General features: G+C 41.1%; 1 protein-coding gene across 1 annotated transcript in view; it reads left to right on the forward strand.

The window, feature by feature from the left end:
* cdh13 (cadherin 13, H-cadherin (heart)) overlaps positions 1-15,573 on the forward strand; it is a 319,140-nt gene that overhangs the window by 206,605 nt on the left and 96,962 nt on the right. The window contains exon 8 of the mRNA XM_035665789.1: positions 1,394-1,572. Within this exon, the coding sequence (XP_035521682.1) occupies positions 1,394-1,572 (179 nt within the window). The remainder of the gene's footprint in view (positions 1-1,393; positions 1,573-15,573) is intronic.

Genomic DNA, 15,573 nt, shown 5'->3' on the forward strand with positions numbered 1-15,573 from the left:
TTGCCAGAAAACACATTAAACTTTAGTGGGTAAAAGTGGGTATAATCATTTAAGAAAAGAATAACCTTAAGGTAACCCAGACAGAATTCATAAAAGAAATGCGTTTGCCTGCTCCCATATTTTTTATAAGCTGAAAGCAGAAGCAGAATCACATCATCATCCACGTCGATTTGTTGTGTCATTTTAGAATTATGGTGTATTATTGGGACCACAATCTACTGAATATAGTTCTCTGCTGCTGTTTATAGTAAATAATGACATCCTGCCATTTAAATTCAAATTTCACATGCACAATCATCCATCCTGCATTTCAGAGTGTGTCAAACTTCCCCGCTTATCAGAAGTATCCATCTGTGTCCCACACACACTGTCTCATCAGAATGCAGTCACGCATCTCTCAAAGAATGAGTCAAACTTAGAGCTTAAACAAATTGAAGAGGTATTCAGCTGATAATAATTTAACCAGATGTGTCTGACTGCAAGCTGATGACAGCAAGAACATGAAGCACTGGATGGAAAATACAGTTTATTGACAGCTCTGGATGGAAAACACTACTCAGAACGCACACAACCTAACACGGTCTATATGTGTGTGTGTGTGTAGGTGTGTGTGTGTGGTCGTGTGTGCATGTGGGTGAGTTGTTTGTCCTGATGATTCTGTGCTAGTGTATCTCATCACTGCAAAGAGACAGAGATTGAGGGTTGAGGGTGTGTCAAGGATTGCCTCCTATTTCTGCTCAGCTGCAGCAGGCAGGATTTCCATTTTTGTTCCCATTACCAAATAAAATGCACCATGCTGTGAAAGCTGACATGAGGGAGAAAACACATTAATAGGAAAGGCTAACTTTCTAAGTGGCTGTCTGGGCAGAAGTAGGTTGAAATTGCGCTTTTCATACACCTGCTGCTATGATTGCTCTAATTTTAGGAATGCAAACACAAACACAATGTATATTGTAATCTGTAAGAAATATCACATAGACAACAAGCTACACTCACTTTGAGAAACTGGCTAACCTGTGTCAGGATGAACATATGTTCCAGTAATTATTTTAATGTCTTTGCCAGCTTAAAACATGCATTTATAACCTTTAGTTTGGATTTTTGTATTTTTTTTTTTACAGGAGTCTGAAAGGTGTACCTGTTCCATATGTTTCATTAGTTCAATTTCCAAGATTTATTTCAGGTGCCTTTTTCCTCCTTTTTGTTTACTCAATGAAAAATGCAACCATTAGGACTGAATTGAACCCAATCTGTTTTACTGTTAACGCATCGATCTCCAGAGTAATAAAGCAACTCCTGCTGTATCCAAGAGGATATTTTATTCTTGTAAAAATATGACAGAGTTTAGCGCTTGAGTTCATACTCAGCCCTGTCTGTCCACTGTCTTCTCCAGGAACCACAGTGATGACAATGATGGCGTTCGATGCCGACGACCCAGCTACGGATAACGCAGCACTGCGCTACAACATTGTCAGGCAGTCACCAAACAATCCTGTCTTGAACATGTTCTCCATTGATGCTGAAAGAGGCGACATTGTCACCGCCATCCCCCCTGCCTTGCTTGACAGAGAGGTGAGTTGACTTGACGAATGTGTATGTGTGTGGTCCTTTTTCAAGTGGAACAGAGTGTGAGTTGTTGCTGGACAGGTTCTTGTCACAAGCCTTACACTGCATGTCACTTACATGTCACTAATGCTGCCAGTGAGTAGAATGAAGAAACTGTGTATATACAGTATGTGCGTGCGCCATATGCAACCTATATGTTTTTGTGTGTGTCTTTGTGAGAATGAGTGCTGGTGTATTCCCGCATGCAGACGTAGAAGCCAGATGAGTGTCTCTCCATTTCCCCATCTAACCGGAGCGAGACAACGGGATGATTGCTTTTTCAGCAGGGTGACGAATGCCAGAACATCGATTGGGTTCGCTGGTGGAAGAGGAATATTAGCTGTTGTCAGACACTTAGCGCATAGTTTAATTGAGGTGATACACACTCATCCGCTGGCTCTGGTGGTGTCCAACAAGCCTGGCTGAAAACCTCCCATCCGGAACTGCTGAAACCATGGCGGCTAACCGCCCTGATGAGCAGCTCCCCGAGCTACTGTAAACTGTTTAATAGAGGCGTAATTGATTAAAAGTACGGTGAAATGAGATGTAATCAATGAAGTAAGAACTGTTGGTGCTGGTTTTTGTGAAGTGATTGAGAGATTGAATGTTTCAGGCGATGTGTGTTGGTCTTTGAGGTTTAGCCTCAGTGATCGAAATGTGAGACTTTTGAAGCATATCACTTTCAAGATATTTTAAAAAATAACACTCCATGAGGAGAAAAAAAGAACGGTAGCAATACTCCTCCACACACACGCAAGATTTATTACAACCACTAACAGGCTGGTGTTAGAATATGCAGTTGAATGCCTTTGAAGATGGCACATTGCCAAATTGTCAGCCTGTTTGTGGCCTCAATAAATCTCTGAAAAAAGCAGATTCACTTTTTTCTCCATAGGCAATATACGCTTGAAGTTATTAGTAAGTCCTTCAAAGTCACCAAGATCTGAGACTCCAATCAGTTGTCTCTATGTGTTTGGTAGAATTACATTGGAGTCATGTTTGATTATTTCACTTACACTGCTGATTTAATGAGCACCTTAGGTGGCGGCTGCACTGGGTTTGTCCGGACACATTATTTCCAGTTAATTTTCAATGGGAGCTGTCTGAACAGGGCTGATTACACTCCTGTTCCTGTCAGATTTAACAGAGTTTGTTGAGACCTGCGTAGACACAGGCTGTACTTGTTGTGGTGGTAGTGGGTCAGTAATGTGTGAAAGATTGTTTGCAGTCACATGATTCCGATCACATTCAGATGGAGGACAGGAAGTGAAAAGCAAAATGGTGATGGAGGTGGAGGAAAGTCCATGATGTGCTGGTTTAAACAATATTATGAGAGACAGATAAACAGTAAATCATAGCATATGTTGGACGTGATTCTTATGTCAAGAAGAGGAGCAATTTTCAACTGAATTGAAATACGGTTGCTGGTCTACTGCTGCCTCAGTCCACTGGTTTGTTTGTGTTATTGTGTGACTGTGGCGATCCAAACTAACGAGTTAACACCAAAGTATGTCTGGTGACTTTGAAGAGAGGATAGTTGGATATAACAGCTTCAGTTACCTGTTGGAAAGGGCTATCTGACACCAAGATAAAGTGATGAAAATATTCTAAATATAGCGTACACTTAACCTGACATAGATTTTTTAATAAGCTATGCTTTGCTGCTGCCATGTTCACTGAATGTGAGTAAGCAATGCAAGTAGCAAGCCATTTTTTGGTAAATTTCTTGCATTTTACCCCCTTATGCACTATAACTTTTGATACTCAGTAAAAAGCTCCTTGTGGTTTCTTGGTTTGAAAAATTGGAGCAACAATGCAAAACAGGCATTTTGAGAGTTTGTGACATCCCTTCCTGCCCTCCATCTGCAGTCCATGCCACAGGAACGCAGTGATGTGACGTCATGTGCAAACAAGCTATTGTTGTGGAAGTCCCTAAAATCTCTGCCTTTTCAAATGCCGTCAAAGCCAAAGAAGTGAGATCCAATGGGGTGTTTTTTTTTTCTACCAAACAGAAAAACAGCTATGACTAATCCAAGGTTGTGATACCAGCCCTCTGTGGTATTAATATGATTGCAGATGTGGCCGCTGAAAAGCTGTATAAGCCTGGAGCGCCATGTATGATTGTCTTTATGTTGTATCTACAAGTATCTATTCCCCCTCATCCCCACACCGACATAATTTATTAGTGTACTGGATTTCGCAAATATGTCCTCAGGGGGTTTAGCAATAGTCCAGCCGCAGTGCAGCATCTCTGTAAAAGGAAAAAAAAAGTGAGACTTCTTGAAAGCACAGTCAGTCAGCAGAGCCAGATGGAAGTGCAGAAGGCATAAGTTTTAAACTGTCCTCCTCCAGGTCTGGAGAGATTTAAACCCAGCCACTTCAGCACATTCTCATAAATATGGCTCCGGCATGACACCCATCGATTCCATCTGCCATCCAGACTATAGTTTTTGAAGACAGCATGTCCAGCATACGTGTGCACTGTGTTTGTGACAGAGAAAGAGAGAGAGAGAGAAAAGGGAGGTTTACACACCAAAAGAAAGGAAAAGCGAGAGACAGCCAAACTTTGCTCGTCGTTCTCCAAATTTCTCAGACATAACTCAGGTGGAGCTTCAAGTGTATTTGGATAGACACCTCACCTACCCTGGGGAAGCAGAAAGCAATCCGGAAAAAATTGGACAATCAATTTTGTGACATTGAAATCAGTTTGATTTTCCCTCTAGTGCTTTCTCTGAGGCGTAAAATCCTGTCTTGATATGCACATTTATTCCACGGCTATGTGTTTTTCTCCTCACTTTACTTTAGACACGTCTCCGCTCACTGTCTTATATTATTCTGACACGCGACGCTGTTGGATCAATGGCAGGCTGTAATTTTTGACAGCTAATATTGCTGGGGGTATGAGGCCATTTTCATAAGTCTGAAAAGATGGAGGAGTGTTCGTATCTCTCACTGGATACATGTGGAAATCTCTCTTAATCATCAGTACTCTGTTAGAAGAAATCAATCTGCTTTACAAAACTGTCCATCTTAACCTGTTTTATGAGAACATCTGAAAATGTCTACTTATGAGCTGAGGCTGTGCAGTGTAGCTACCTCATGTAAACACTTACTCATACTGCACACACTGGAATTTAAATCTGATTAAGTCTAACAAGGAATAAATTTGACTGGTAATGTGAAAGAAAAAGGGCTGAAGTCTCTCTCCAGTATTAATAAGCGTCCTCCACCCTCTTTGGCCTATGTGAAGACAAGCGTATGGCAGCTTGACAGAGGCAGTGTGTGAGGTGTTATGTTATCTTTCTGAAAGATGGAAAGGAATTATGTTCTGTTCCTGTGTGTGATTAAGCGTGCATATCTGTGAGTGTGTGTTCGTGAGAATAACTTGTCTGCGCTTAAATTAATAAATCAGTTTCTCAGAGAAAATATCACAGATGTTAGCCAGGGAGCAGCTTCCATCATTGAGGCTGAAGACCGCCCTGCTGATCCCGCTGAACACAGAAAACTTAATCCCAGTATCTCAGCCGGCTGATTTATCAGTCAAACCCTAGTTTCTTCAGTCAACTGTGCTTTCATGCACCACCTCCCATTGTCACAGTCCGACCGCAGTACATCCTTTTCAGGGGCTTGTGAACTGGAGGAGCTGGAGATGTGACTCAGAAAAGAAGTAGGGAGAGCTGGTAAGATGGAGGCAGGCAGGCAGGCAGGCACGGTAAATTTCCTTCTAGTCTACTGTTTAAATAACACGGCTCCACTCAATGTGCTCAGGTCTATTCATGTTATTAATTTGCAGTAAGCTAAACTGTGAAGTAACTTTTAACAAGCATGTGCACGCATGTATACGTACTCCATATATTCTGATTTATATTGAGGCATGATGAATATTAATCTAACAGTCCACACGCACCGAAAGATGTGGAAAGTTTGCCTTGTTGCAGAGAGAAGGAGGGGGGCCATCCTGAGAGGTAATAAGACACACTAAAGAAGAAAAATGAAAATGGAGTGCTAAGGTTATTGGCTTGAACTTCATGCAGAATATATACAGCGATAGAGTGATCACGTTTCCTAGACATGCACACGGACACGAACATCTGTCGATGCCACATACACACACACACACACACACCGATCACTGTGATCTATTTCAGTCTATGGAGTGTCCGTGCACAGGCAGGCTGTAACCAGAGAGGACAGACTGCTAATGGCAGTGTGACTTTCTGACTCTCTAATGCTCTCTGGCCAATCTGGGAGCTGTCACTGCTAAGGATAGCCAATCGATGAAGTCGGCCGACCCCTCCATCCCCTTCCATGTTCTACAAAGGTGAATTACATGGAGATAAAATGGATGCTGGTGTGTGTGTGTGTGTGTGTGTGTGTTGTTGAATTGTGATGTTTATTTTCAGGTACATAAAACTGCATGTTTCTCTCATTTTGAGTTTTGTTCTCTTACCCCCCCTCCATCTCCATCTTTGGAGATGTGTTGTGAGTGCTTGTTAAATCTATTTTTTTTTCTGTCAGACAGAGTACTTCTTAACAACAATACAGTACAACAACATGTTTTATTTTTACCCAAAGGTGACTTTGAGATAGAAAAGCAGTGCTTAACAATCACTATTGGAAAAAGATTTGCACCTGAAAAGGACAGTCCAACAAAAGCACCATTCTTCAGTCTGAGTGAGTTGAGCAGTGTGCACCTTGTCAGACTGTATACACATACATTCTCTGTTGACAGCATGGGTTACATGTTGAAGCACACGCATTGTCTGTCACCAAATGATCTTTGGCTGTGTGTTGTGTATATTAAGGATTTACTTTCCTTTCTCCTGCACTGCAAATGTGTTTACCTTACATTATCTGCTCCCTTATGCTTAACTAATACAAACCCAGAGTGACAGGTAGATGGATGAATGTACACAATTATCCCTGATTTGCAGTATAGTGCGTAATGGTGGCTGTAAGTAAAGTGACCCGCTGTTTGTTTGGTGCGACCTTGGCAGTGTGCTTCCTCACAGTATTTGGCTGATAAGAAAGCTTATCCTGTCTAATGGCTTATTTGGCTCGGTGGCCAGAGTGGCTACATGCCTGTGCGGCTGTGATGAATGACAACTGAGGCTTTGGCAGGTCCCACTCTTCAGGAAAACTGCATTCATTTTCTCCACTTTCAGCGTTGCCGGTCCCCCCCTCGCCCCAGGTCGTTTCTGTTCATCGCATTGTTTTCTTGCTTATTTTCATTTGGTGTTATTTTCTCTTTTTGTCTCCCCGCCTCACTGTCTATCTCTTTTTTGTTTCTGTCTGCCTCGCCTCCCCTTCGCTGTCAACACTTCACTGTGGACATCCAATTACTCGCAGGTCATAGCATAGTGATTCCATTCAGAGCAGCGCCATTCAGTGCGGGCCCTCAAACAGCCATTCAAATTACATCCTCGGCTGCCTTCAGAGTTGCCGCTCTGCAAAATGTTGTTTTCAAACATTTCTGGGGCCACCACCTAATCTGATCCCCCAAACATAATTGAATGTCAGTCGTCACATAAAGATGCTTTCCTCTCTTCAATTAGCGTCTCGTTTCCTCGTGTCACAGCGACGAGACAAAGCAGACAGAGAAATATTTACTCCACCCAGGTAGAGGCAGGAGAGAGTTATTATATTATGTCATTTATATGCAAATAATACAGCACAGGGAACACATTGATAAGATTTCATTACAGCAGATCTGATGTGCACTTCACTTTATAAACTCCCTTTCATTCCCCTATTATGATCTGGAGATTGGAATGGTGCGAGTAGATGAGCTGGGTGGAGACAGATGCAGGCAAGTGTGGACAGAGGCCCTCAGGGTGGATAAAGAGAAAAGAGGAAGACCAGGTCCCGGAGTCAATGTGAAGAGGTTCAGTACAGCCTGTGAGGTGGCCAACAACAAGGACGAATGATCAGAGAGCGAGTGAAGTGCCGGTTCGATATCTGCTAAGAGACACAGCCTGAAGTCTGCAACTTAATGGAGAAGTGGGACAGTGGGAAGGTTTGTGGGTGCAGCGACAGTGGCAGGGTGCAGAACAAATTCTAGCAACAGCATATAGTGATTTTATACATAGCAACAACAAAGACGCCAAAGCACTTTGTATTCACCGCCCAGCGAGATGGTTTTTTTTTTGTTCAACCGTATCTGTAGCCATGAGCTTCACAGTTGTGTTGAAGTAATTTAAAGATACAGAAGTGTATATCTGCAAGAACTGAGCGAATCAAGACCTACAGTATATACATGAACTACAGCCCGTGTATATGAATGGACTAAAGCCAGTGTAGACTACAAGTACTGTGAAATATATTCATAGTTCTTTTTACCCTTCAAAAATAGTCAATACAGAATATTTATTCTATACCCTGTTGTGGCCTGCATGAAGTGGCTGGCACTGTGAGGTTTTATCATGCTTTAAGCCTTATGTGCATGTAGAAAGGGGGATGTGTTAGCTGGTTTTCACTCCTTAAATTGATACTCCTTTAATTGATGATCATTAACACAGTGATCGTTTAGAGTGATTTATGTGTCCGTTTCAATTTAGCAAACCCATACAGCACGTGTGTTTGACCATGTGTATGTGTGTGTGTGTTTGTTGTTGGTCTCCACTGCCCTTAGTATCTGAAATATTTCTGGCTGCTAAAATTAATTCAGATAGGGAATATGTGAACAATAGAGATTATGTAGAAGAATGAAAGGTTCAAAATAATAAAATAAAAATGGACTTTTATTGTGAAATCATGGCATGTTAGTTGTAGATTATTATGGAATGAAACCACAGATGAATTTGGAGTATTTAGCATTTTCTTATTTTTGTTACAGGCATATTTATTTTGTTAAAGATTCCCTACGGACATGTTTTAAGACATTTTAAAGTACTTTTCTGATATGGTACCTTATTAAAAAATCTTAAAATTACATCTAGTCCTTCTCCCTCATAGAGAAATCCAGAATTTATGAATATGTTAATATTTGGCATTTCAAAAGTGTAACTGAGTGACACAGTATGTCTCATACTTCACTGTAAAGTCATTTTTCAGTGGAAGTGCACTGGAAATGTGTTTGCTTCCTTTCCTTTGCTTTTTTCTTTCCTCTGTATGTAATGAGCACCTATGTGTATTATACTTAATACAAATATTCATTCATTTATACATTCCTATGATGAACATTATAGTCAGTATATTGCGGCCAGTACTTTGCAGTGGCTAATGTTGAATACAACCCCTTGTCTTAGGCATAGCCACGACCCAGATTTGACTAGTACTGTTCAATAAATATCTGTTAAGGTAAAGCTTTCTCAAGCAGGGGCCTACATATCTGTACGTCATTTGGAAAATACTATAGTTGCCCAAGCAAAAACTCATCCTGTAGAGCCTGTATACTGTGTTATATGTAATTGTTCTCTAAATGTCTTCATTGTTCCGAGACCATAACACAACAAATGTTAAGGATGACTAATTTTCACTTCTGCCACTGGAAAGTTACTATTTTTAAAGTTACATAATATAGCTAGGGTAGGAATTTTGCATAAACAACATTATTAATCTTGAAACCTCTACCTATGAGTAGAGTTCACAGAATTAATGTTTAGCTGACAAATCTGCTACATGTAAATCCACATGCCATAACACTGTAACAGATGGCAATATTTCCCCAGTAACAGAACTTTTGCTTCATTCATTTTCCGAGGAAATCACACAAAGTTTAAGTTGTTTTAAAAGCATAAAAGATTTGGGGATTTTCAGAAAACACTGGAAGCTGGAGCCCCAGAAACCCCACTCTGGCCCTGCTCTCAAGAACAGAACTTTCTCTGACACTGGTTTTTATTTATGTTCACAGACTTGAGGCTGCTGTCACATTTGCTAAAGTAAAGCAACAAGTTAACTTTAATCTTGGTTAAATCAGTTGTGAACTAAACTCATCAATAACATAAATACATGCATCCACAGCCATACTTTCCAATTTATTCGGCTGATTTTAATCACTCAAGATTAGTGTGAATGACTTGTAAAGGAGTTAAATTTAGGCAAGAAGACAAAACCAATAAGAATCAGATGAGACGTCCTCGCACATAGATGATGGCCTTAATGCAAAAAAAGAAGTCCAGGAAAGATAGTGAAACACTGGAGTACATTACCAAGAGATCCCATTATAAAGAATGTTACTGCAGTGTCTCCTTATGTGATGGCTAGTTGCCAGAGTTCTGGCAGCTGTAATCAATACAGTGTAGTTGGTGTGAACCCAACCACCTCACGTTCTCTTGTTCTTCCCCTGAAATGAACAAGGTGGACACCGTTCACAGGCATTGATGAAATACGGCACCCCTCCTTTCCCCCTCCATCTTGATCCTTCCTCTCCTCAGCATCCTCCTCCTCCCTTCTCTCCCTCCTCTATCATGCCTCTGTCCAGTTGCATTAGTGAGGAAATGAGATTCCCCCTAATTAATTAGATCTCTGAGTGCTAAAGATGAAGATTACATCCCAATGAAGGTTAGAGGTGTCAATCACACTTTTTTTAGGCTGAGCATTCCTCAACATAAATTGAGCCCCCTGGGCATTGTGGGTAAAAGTGTGTGTTAATCTTATCCCCCCCCCCCCTTGCTTTAATTGAGTCTCACCGACAGTAGTCAATGAAAGCCTGGGACCAGAGAGAACAACAAGGTAGAGAATTATATTCACCAGAAGAGCAGAGACGAGACGCTCTGTTGGAGGAGACGAGTGAGGGAAAATGGAAATGAGAGGGATGGCGGTGAAAAATGTGATCATTAAGACGCTAAGATGATGGAACAACGGAGAGAAATAAAACAGGACAAATTTAGTAATAGAGTTTAGAAACAAAGAGAGAAGCGGGAGTAACTCAGAGACAAATTATTCTGTATTAAAATAATGTGATTACTATTCCAAAATGTAATGATTGACTTGATTTATGTGTTATGAAAGTCTTGATGCTCAATTTAATTGTTGCCAATTGGATAAGCCTGTAAGAGAGTAATGAAATAAACTGCTTGACATGTTTGGTTGACTGCTTTATGTGAAAAAGATCACTTTTTCTCTATAACACAGGTTAATCTGAATAATTACTCTGAACATTCAAAATTCACCCAAATGCCTTCTTTCATTTTTGTTTTTTTACATTTTCCTCACTGAAGACAAAGGCAAAAAAGTTGTTTTTTTCTCATGAGTAAATAAAATGACAGCTTAGTCATCTTTCTCCACTTTGGTTTGCAAGGGCGCAATGAGTTTCTGCTGTGTACATTCAGTAACCTGCTTGGCTTCCCAGAGTGCTGTAATGACTTTTCCGACATCCATTATTTATGTCCATGTGGCACAGGGGTAGAAACACTGCAGCAACACAATCTGTTCAAAGTCTAAAACTTGAGAAGCTGACAGATGACGGAAAAACTTTGACTGTCAACCAAATTGCGTATCATCAAGCTGTGATTAAAGAATTAGGTCTGAGACGATGAAATAAAAATTTAAAGGCTCTGTGCTGACAAATACACAGAAATTCTGAATCAGAATCAGAAATACTTTATTAATTCCAGGGGGAAATTATTTTTCTATACAACATCCAGATGATACAAACGACATGTTATACAAACAACATATATAATACAACATTCGCACAAAATATATATATATATATACAAGATCAAATGTACAGTATTAAAATTGTAACATCATCTCCTTAAAGGGTCACTGCACCAATTTATCCAAGTTATTCACAATGAGAGGTAGGATGACATCTGTGAAAAATGTTGTATAATGCCTTCTATGACATGGGCTTTAAAGCCTACATTACACAGTGGGGATGTGGAGATTGATAGATGTGGGGGTTTAGCAAAAAGATTGGTTGCATTATGGAAAGTGTTGAATTTGATCCATACCGAAATTCGAGATATCTCGGCCTCTGTTGCTTCTATTTAGACAATTCTTCTTGTGAGACCCCCAATTTTATGGATGTGTAATACTAAATTGCTGGAGTACTCCTATAATCTCCTACTTTCTTCCCTTAACTTCTTTCCTATACTATTTTCCAAGTTTCTTGCTTGAGTTCACAACCTTTTAGTTCTGCTAACCAAAAGGTTGGCTCATATCATGAGGCCATTCTGTTTCACTTGAGAACTGGCAGAACGTTGATGATTTTCACTGAAAGTAAAGACCTTGTGTTTCTGCTCCAGCCCCTTTCTGCCATTCCGCACAGAGAGTCTGGCATGAATAATGCTAATAAAAAATATGTTAATTATAAAGAAACCTAAAAAAGTAAGAATATAGGAAGATTCCATAAAAATAATCCATAATGATAATCCTTTGTATGTATTCTGCCCCACTAATCATCCCAAAAGGGTGTTAGCCTTGCCTGTTTTTGCAGATTTAAAAATGCATAAGTTGCCTAAAACAAACAAACTGTAACAAGTTAACAAGTTAAAGTGGCAATAGATGCAACATATTAGTGGAGCTCAAATATTGGCTCATGGAAATTACTATGCACAGAGGAAAAAAAACACAAGACCTTTTTAAAATTCAGAAGTAATCTACGAGAGTGGAGAGTTCTGACTTTTCCCGTGTCCTAAGGAGGTATTGAAAGGGCAGCGGAGAGACGGAGGGAGGGAAGGACAGGAGGGTGAGACCTGAGAATAGAGAGATGAAGGAGAGCGACAAGCAGAGTGAGGCATGCAGGTGCCGGGGCGGAATAATTAGGGTGAGACAACTGCTCGCTGCTAGGAGGGAAACGTCCATGCTAAGTGGAAGTGAGGGCTTGAGTAATGTCAGGGAGACACGGTGACGCTACACTGTCATTAGGCTTAGAGAGAGCTTCAACACTCAACACCTCCCTCTTGATGGCTCTTTCTCTCTCTCTGTCTGTCCTCTCACTCTGTCCTGCTGTCTTTACAAGCCTTCCCACTGCTTTCCTCCCTCAATCCTTCTCTTACATTCCCTTTTTTTCCCCATCCTCATTGACCTGAGGATAAGGAGTATTTGTCAACAGCTCTTACTCTCCAGTGAACCTCCCCCCTACAATAGCCCTTCAGGCGAGAATTAATTTCACCGTCTCCATGAGAAAGTGCATTGATTGGAAAAGTTTGTTGTTGTGTGTGCTCCATACTTTTTTTTTATTGTTCCCTTTCCCATGTTACTTTCTTGTGGCTGATGAAATTCAGCTCGGTTCATTGCCTTGGCTAAAGCAGACCCAATGCAGGCCTGTATCTCTCTTTGGGTGACTATCTTTAACAGCCTCTGTGTGTGGATACCTCCTTATTAGCATGATTGCACAGCAAGAGAGTCTTGGGTTTGTATTCCCCGGTATGTTTGTGTGGGTTTGCATGGGTGCGCTGGTTTCCCCTGTGATCAAAACCGTGCATGTTGAAGTAATTCTCGGTCAGAACTGGAGCTGGTCCCCAGGGCGCTGCAGAGGCTGCCCACTGCTCCTAACACTTGGATGGTTCAAAGGCAGAAGATGAATTACCCAATGGGGATCAATAAAGTATAACTCAACTATAACTTAAATAGCCATCTGCACCCCTTCCTTTAGTAGAGACACAGATCAGCTGTCTGCGGCGAGGATTTATGTTGATGTTTTATTCTGCTGTAAAAGAGGAAATGAGAAGAGGAGGTTGGCATTGACACAAATTGTGGCATATGTACAGAGGTCATACAGTAACTCCTCTTGCGGAGCCCAGCAGTGGGATTCTGTAAATTGGCTTTTATTTTGTTAAGCCCACTGCCCACTGTCTGTCAAATAGGGAGTTAAACGATTTGTCTTTCCACTTTCTGCTTAATCTATTTGTAGCCAGTCTGAGTCAGAGTTGGATTGAACGCACTCAAACCAGCATCATCTGTTCGTTGTGTGTGTCTCTCTCCGGTTTCAGAGGCACGATTCTCCTCGGACATAAAATCAAAGAAATCATTGGTTTATTTTTCTGTCTTAAATATCAGCGTGCAATGTTTTCATCAGGATCCCACAGGAAACTGAAGATGACTAGGGAATAAGACCACAATAACAGTGAGTGAGCAACATAAATAGATGTGAATATTGAGAAAGATCAATATTGACTGTCAGCTATGTTGATGCAGTTTTTATTTTGGCCCTCTCTATTCTGTGAGGGTGCCTGAACTAACCCCATTGTAATATTCTTTGTTTGACTGAGGCTAAGGCAATGCCCATACCTGTTGTTTGGGATATAAGATAAGATAATCAAACAGGCTTTACATATTTGACTTTCATTTGCATTCACATCAGGCCTATGTTAATATCATCCAGCCTCGTTAAGCTCCTCCATATTTGGCTTAATGTGTTGCCGGGAGTTAAATGAGAAGATCAGAACCCCTCTCATCAGCAGCAGCCAGTTAGCTTACCTTAGCATAAAGACTGGAAACAGGGGGAAACAGCTAGCCTAGCTCTCTCCCAAAGTAACAAAACCACCCACCGGCACCTCTAAAGCTCACTAATTAACATGTTATATTTCATTCATTTAGTCCACACAGAAACTGTGTAAAAACAGCAACTGTTTTGTGGCCAGGAGCTTGGTTTCTTGGCATCGGGCTCCCAGCCAAGCGATACTTCACACATGAATAAAACAGGGAATTGTTGTTTTTACACTTTTTATTCATGGATTAAACAAACAAGATGCAATGTGTTAATTACTGAGTTTTAGAGGTGCTGGTAGGCAGATTTCATTACCTTTGCACAGAACCAAGGCATTCTGAAAATTGTGAAAATAATGGCATCTGTTCAAAGGGCAAGTGAGGCCAGAGGCACAGAGCAAGAGAGACTTCCCCGTCTCTCTGAAAGCAGGAGATACAGTATCCCGTGGTTCGGTAAGCTTGTGGAGCTATGCAACAGCAGCAGCAGCACTGTGAGACAGTCACCACAGAAACTTCCTCTGAAGTTTGTTCAGTGGAATGGAGTCAATATTTGACTTTTTTTTTCTAAGTAGAAACCTGGGGACTGAGGTTTGTATGGAAGACATAGCTCAGCTGTCAGGGAGCGTCTCTGGGTTCTGGCAGTGACCTGCATGGATGAATGTATGCCTGATAAGTCCTGTGGCCTCTGGGCCACAAAGATAAGAGCGGCACCCTGACAGAGAAAAAAAGAACGCAAGTCTCTTACAAACTCACCATGTACAAATTGATGGTCTACCAAAATACACACGCAAACAAACACACACACACACAAACACAACATATCATCACCTCTATGTACACCTGTAGCCACCTTTTTGCCCATGAGTTTGTGGGACAGATGTGATGTATTTCTGTGTCATCACTGATCGTGGTACTTAAAGGTGTTTTTTTGTTAAACTAAATGTTAAATAGCTCCATATCCTGACAACCATCACTGATATATAGTGTTCAGTCATTAACTCCCAGTCCCTCCTTTCTGCAATAAACAGAATACTTTTTCCTGGTATCCTGTTCCCACTTTATCCAATCAGGAGAGAGCGCTCCACAAAGGCGGTCCTCAAGGGCGGGCAGCAGAAGGTGGTGACGTGGGGAAGAGAGAGGGGACTGCTAACTGCAAGAACCGACAGGAAGAAATGCAGAATTCACTACACCGTTAAATTGCAAGATAAAAATGATTATTGAGTGAACCCGAAGAAGCTAAGCTAGCTGGCATTTTGTTCCGGTGATTGTACATCCTTTAGCTCAATAAAGAGGAAAACGAGCTCTCTGTGCTGATGAGGTTATAACCTGATGCCTTTGCAGGTACACAAGTTAACTGAGTGACCCATTAGGTAGTCGCTAACGGCACCAAAAGACATCAAAAGATGTATTTGTATAATCAACTCTCCAAACTATTTGTCTTTTGTGGAGCGCTTTACTGCAACAGAGGATGGTTATGAAAATGGATGGGGCACATAACAACTAAAAAGCACATGCACCGTACTGAGAGGCAGCAGATCTGTGTAGTTCTGTAATTACCTGAATTTGCCCAAGGGGATTAATAAAGTATCT

Source organism: Morone saxatilis, unplaced genomic scaffold, assembly GCF_004916995.1.
Source record: "Morone saxatilis isolate NCDOM2014 unplaced genomic scaffold, NCSU_SB_2.0 Contig2, whole genome shotgun sequence".
Classification (NCBI taxonomy): Eukaryota; Metazoa; Chordata; class Actinopteri; family Moronidae; genus Morone; species Morone saxatilis.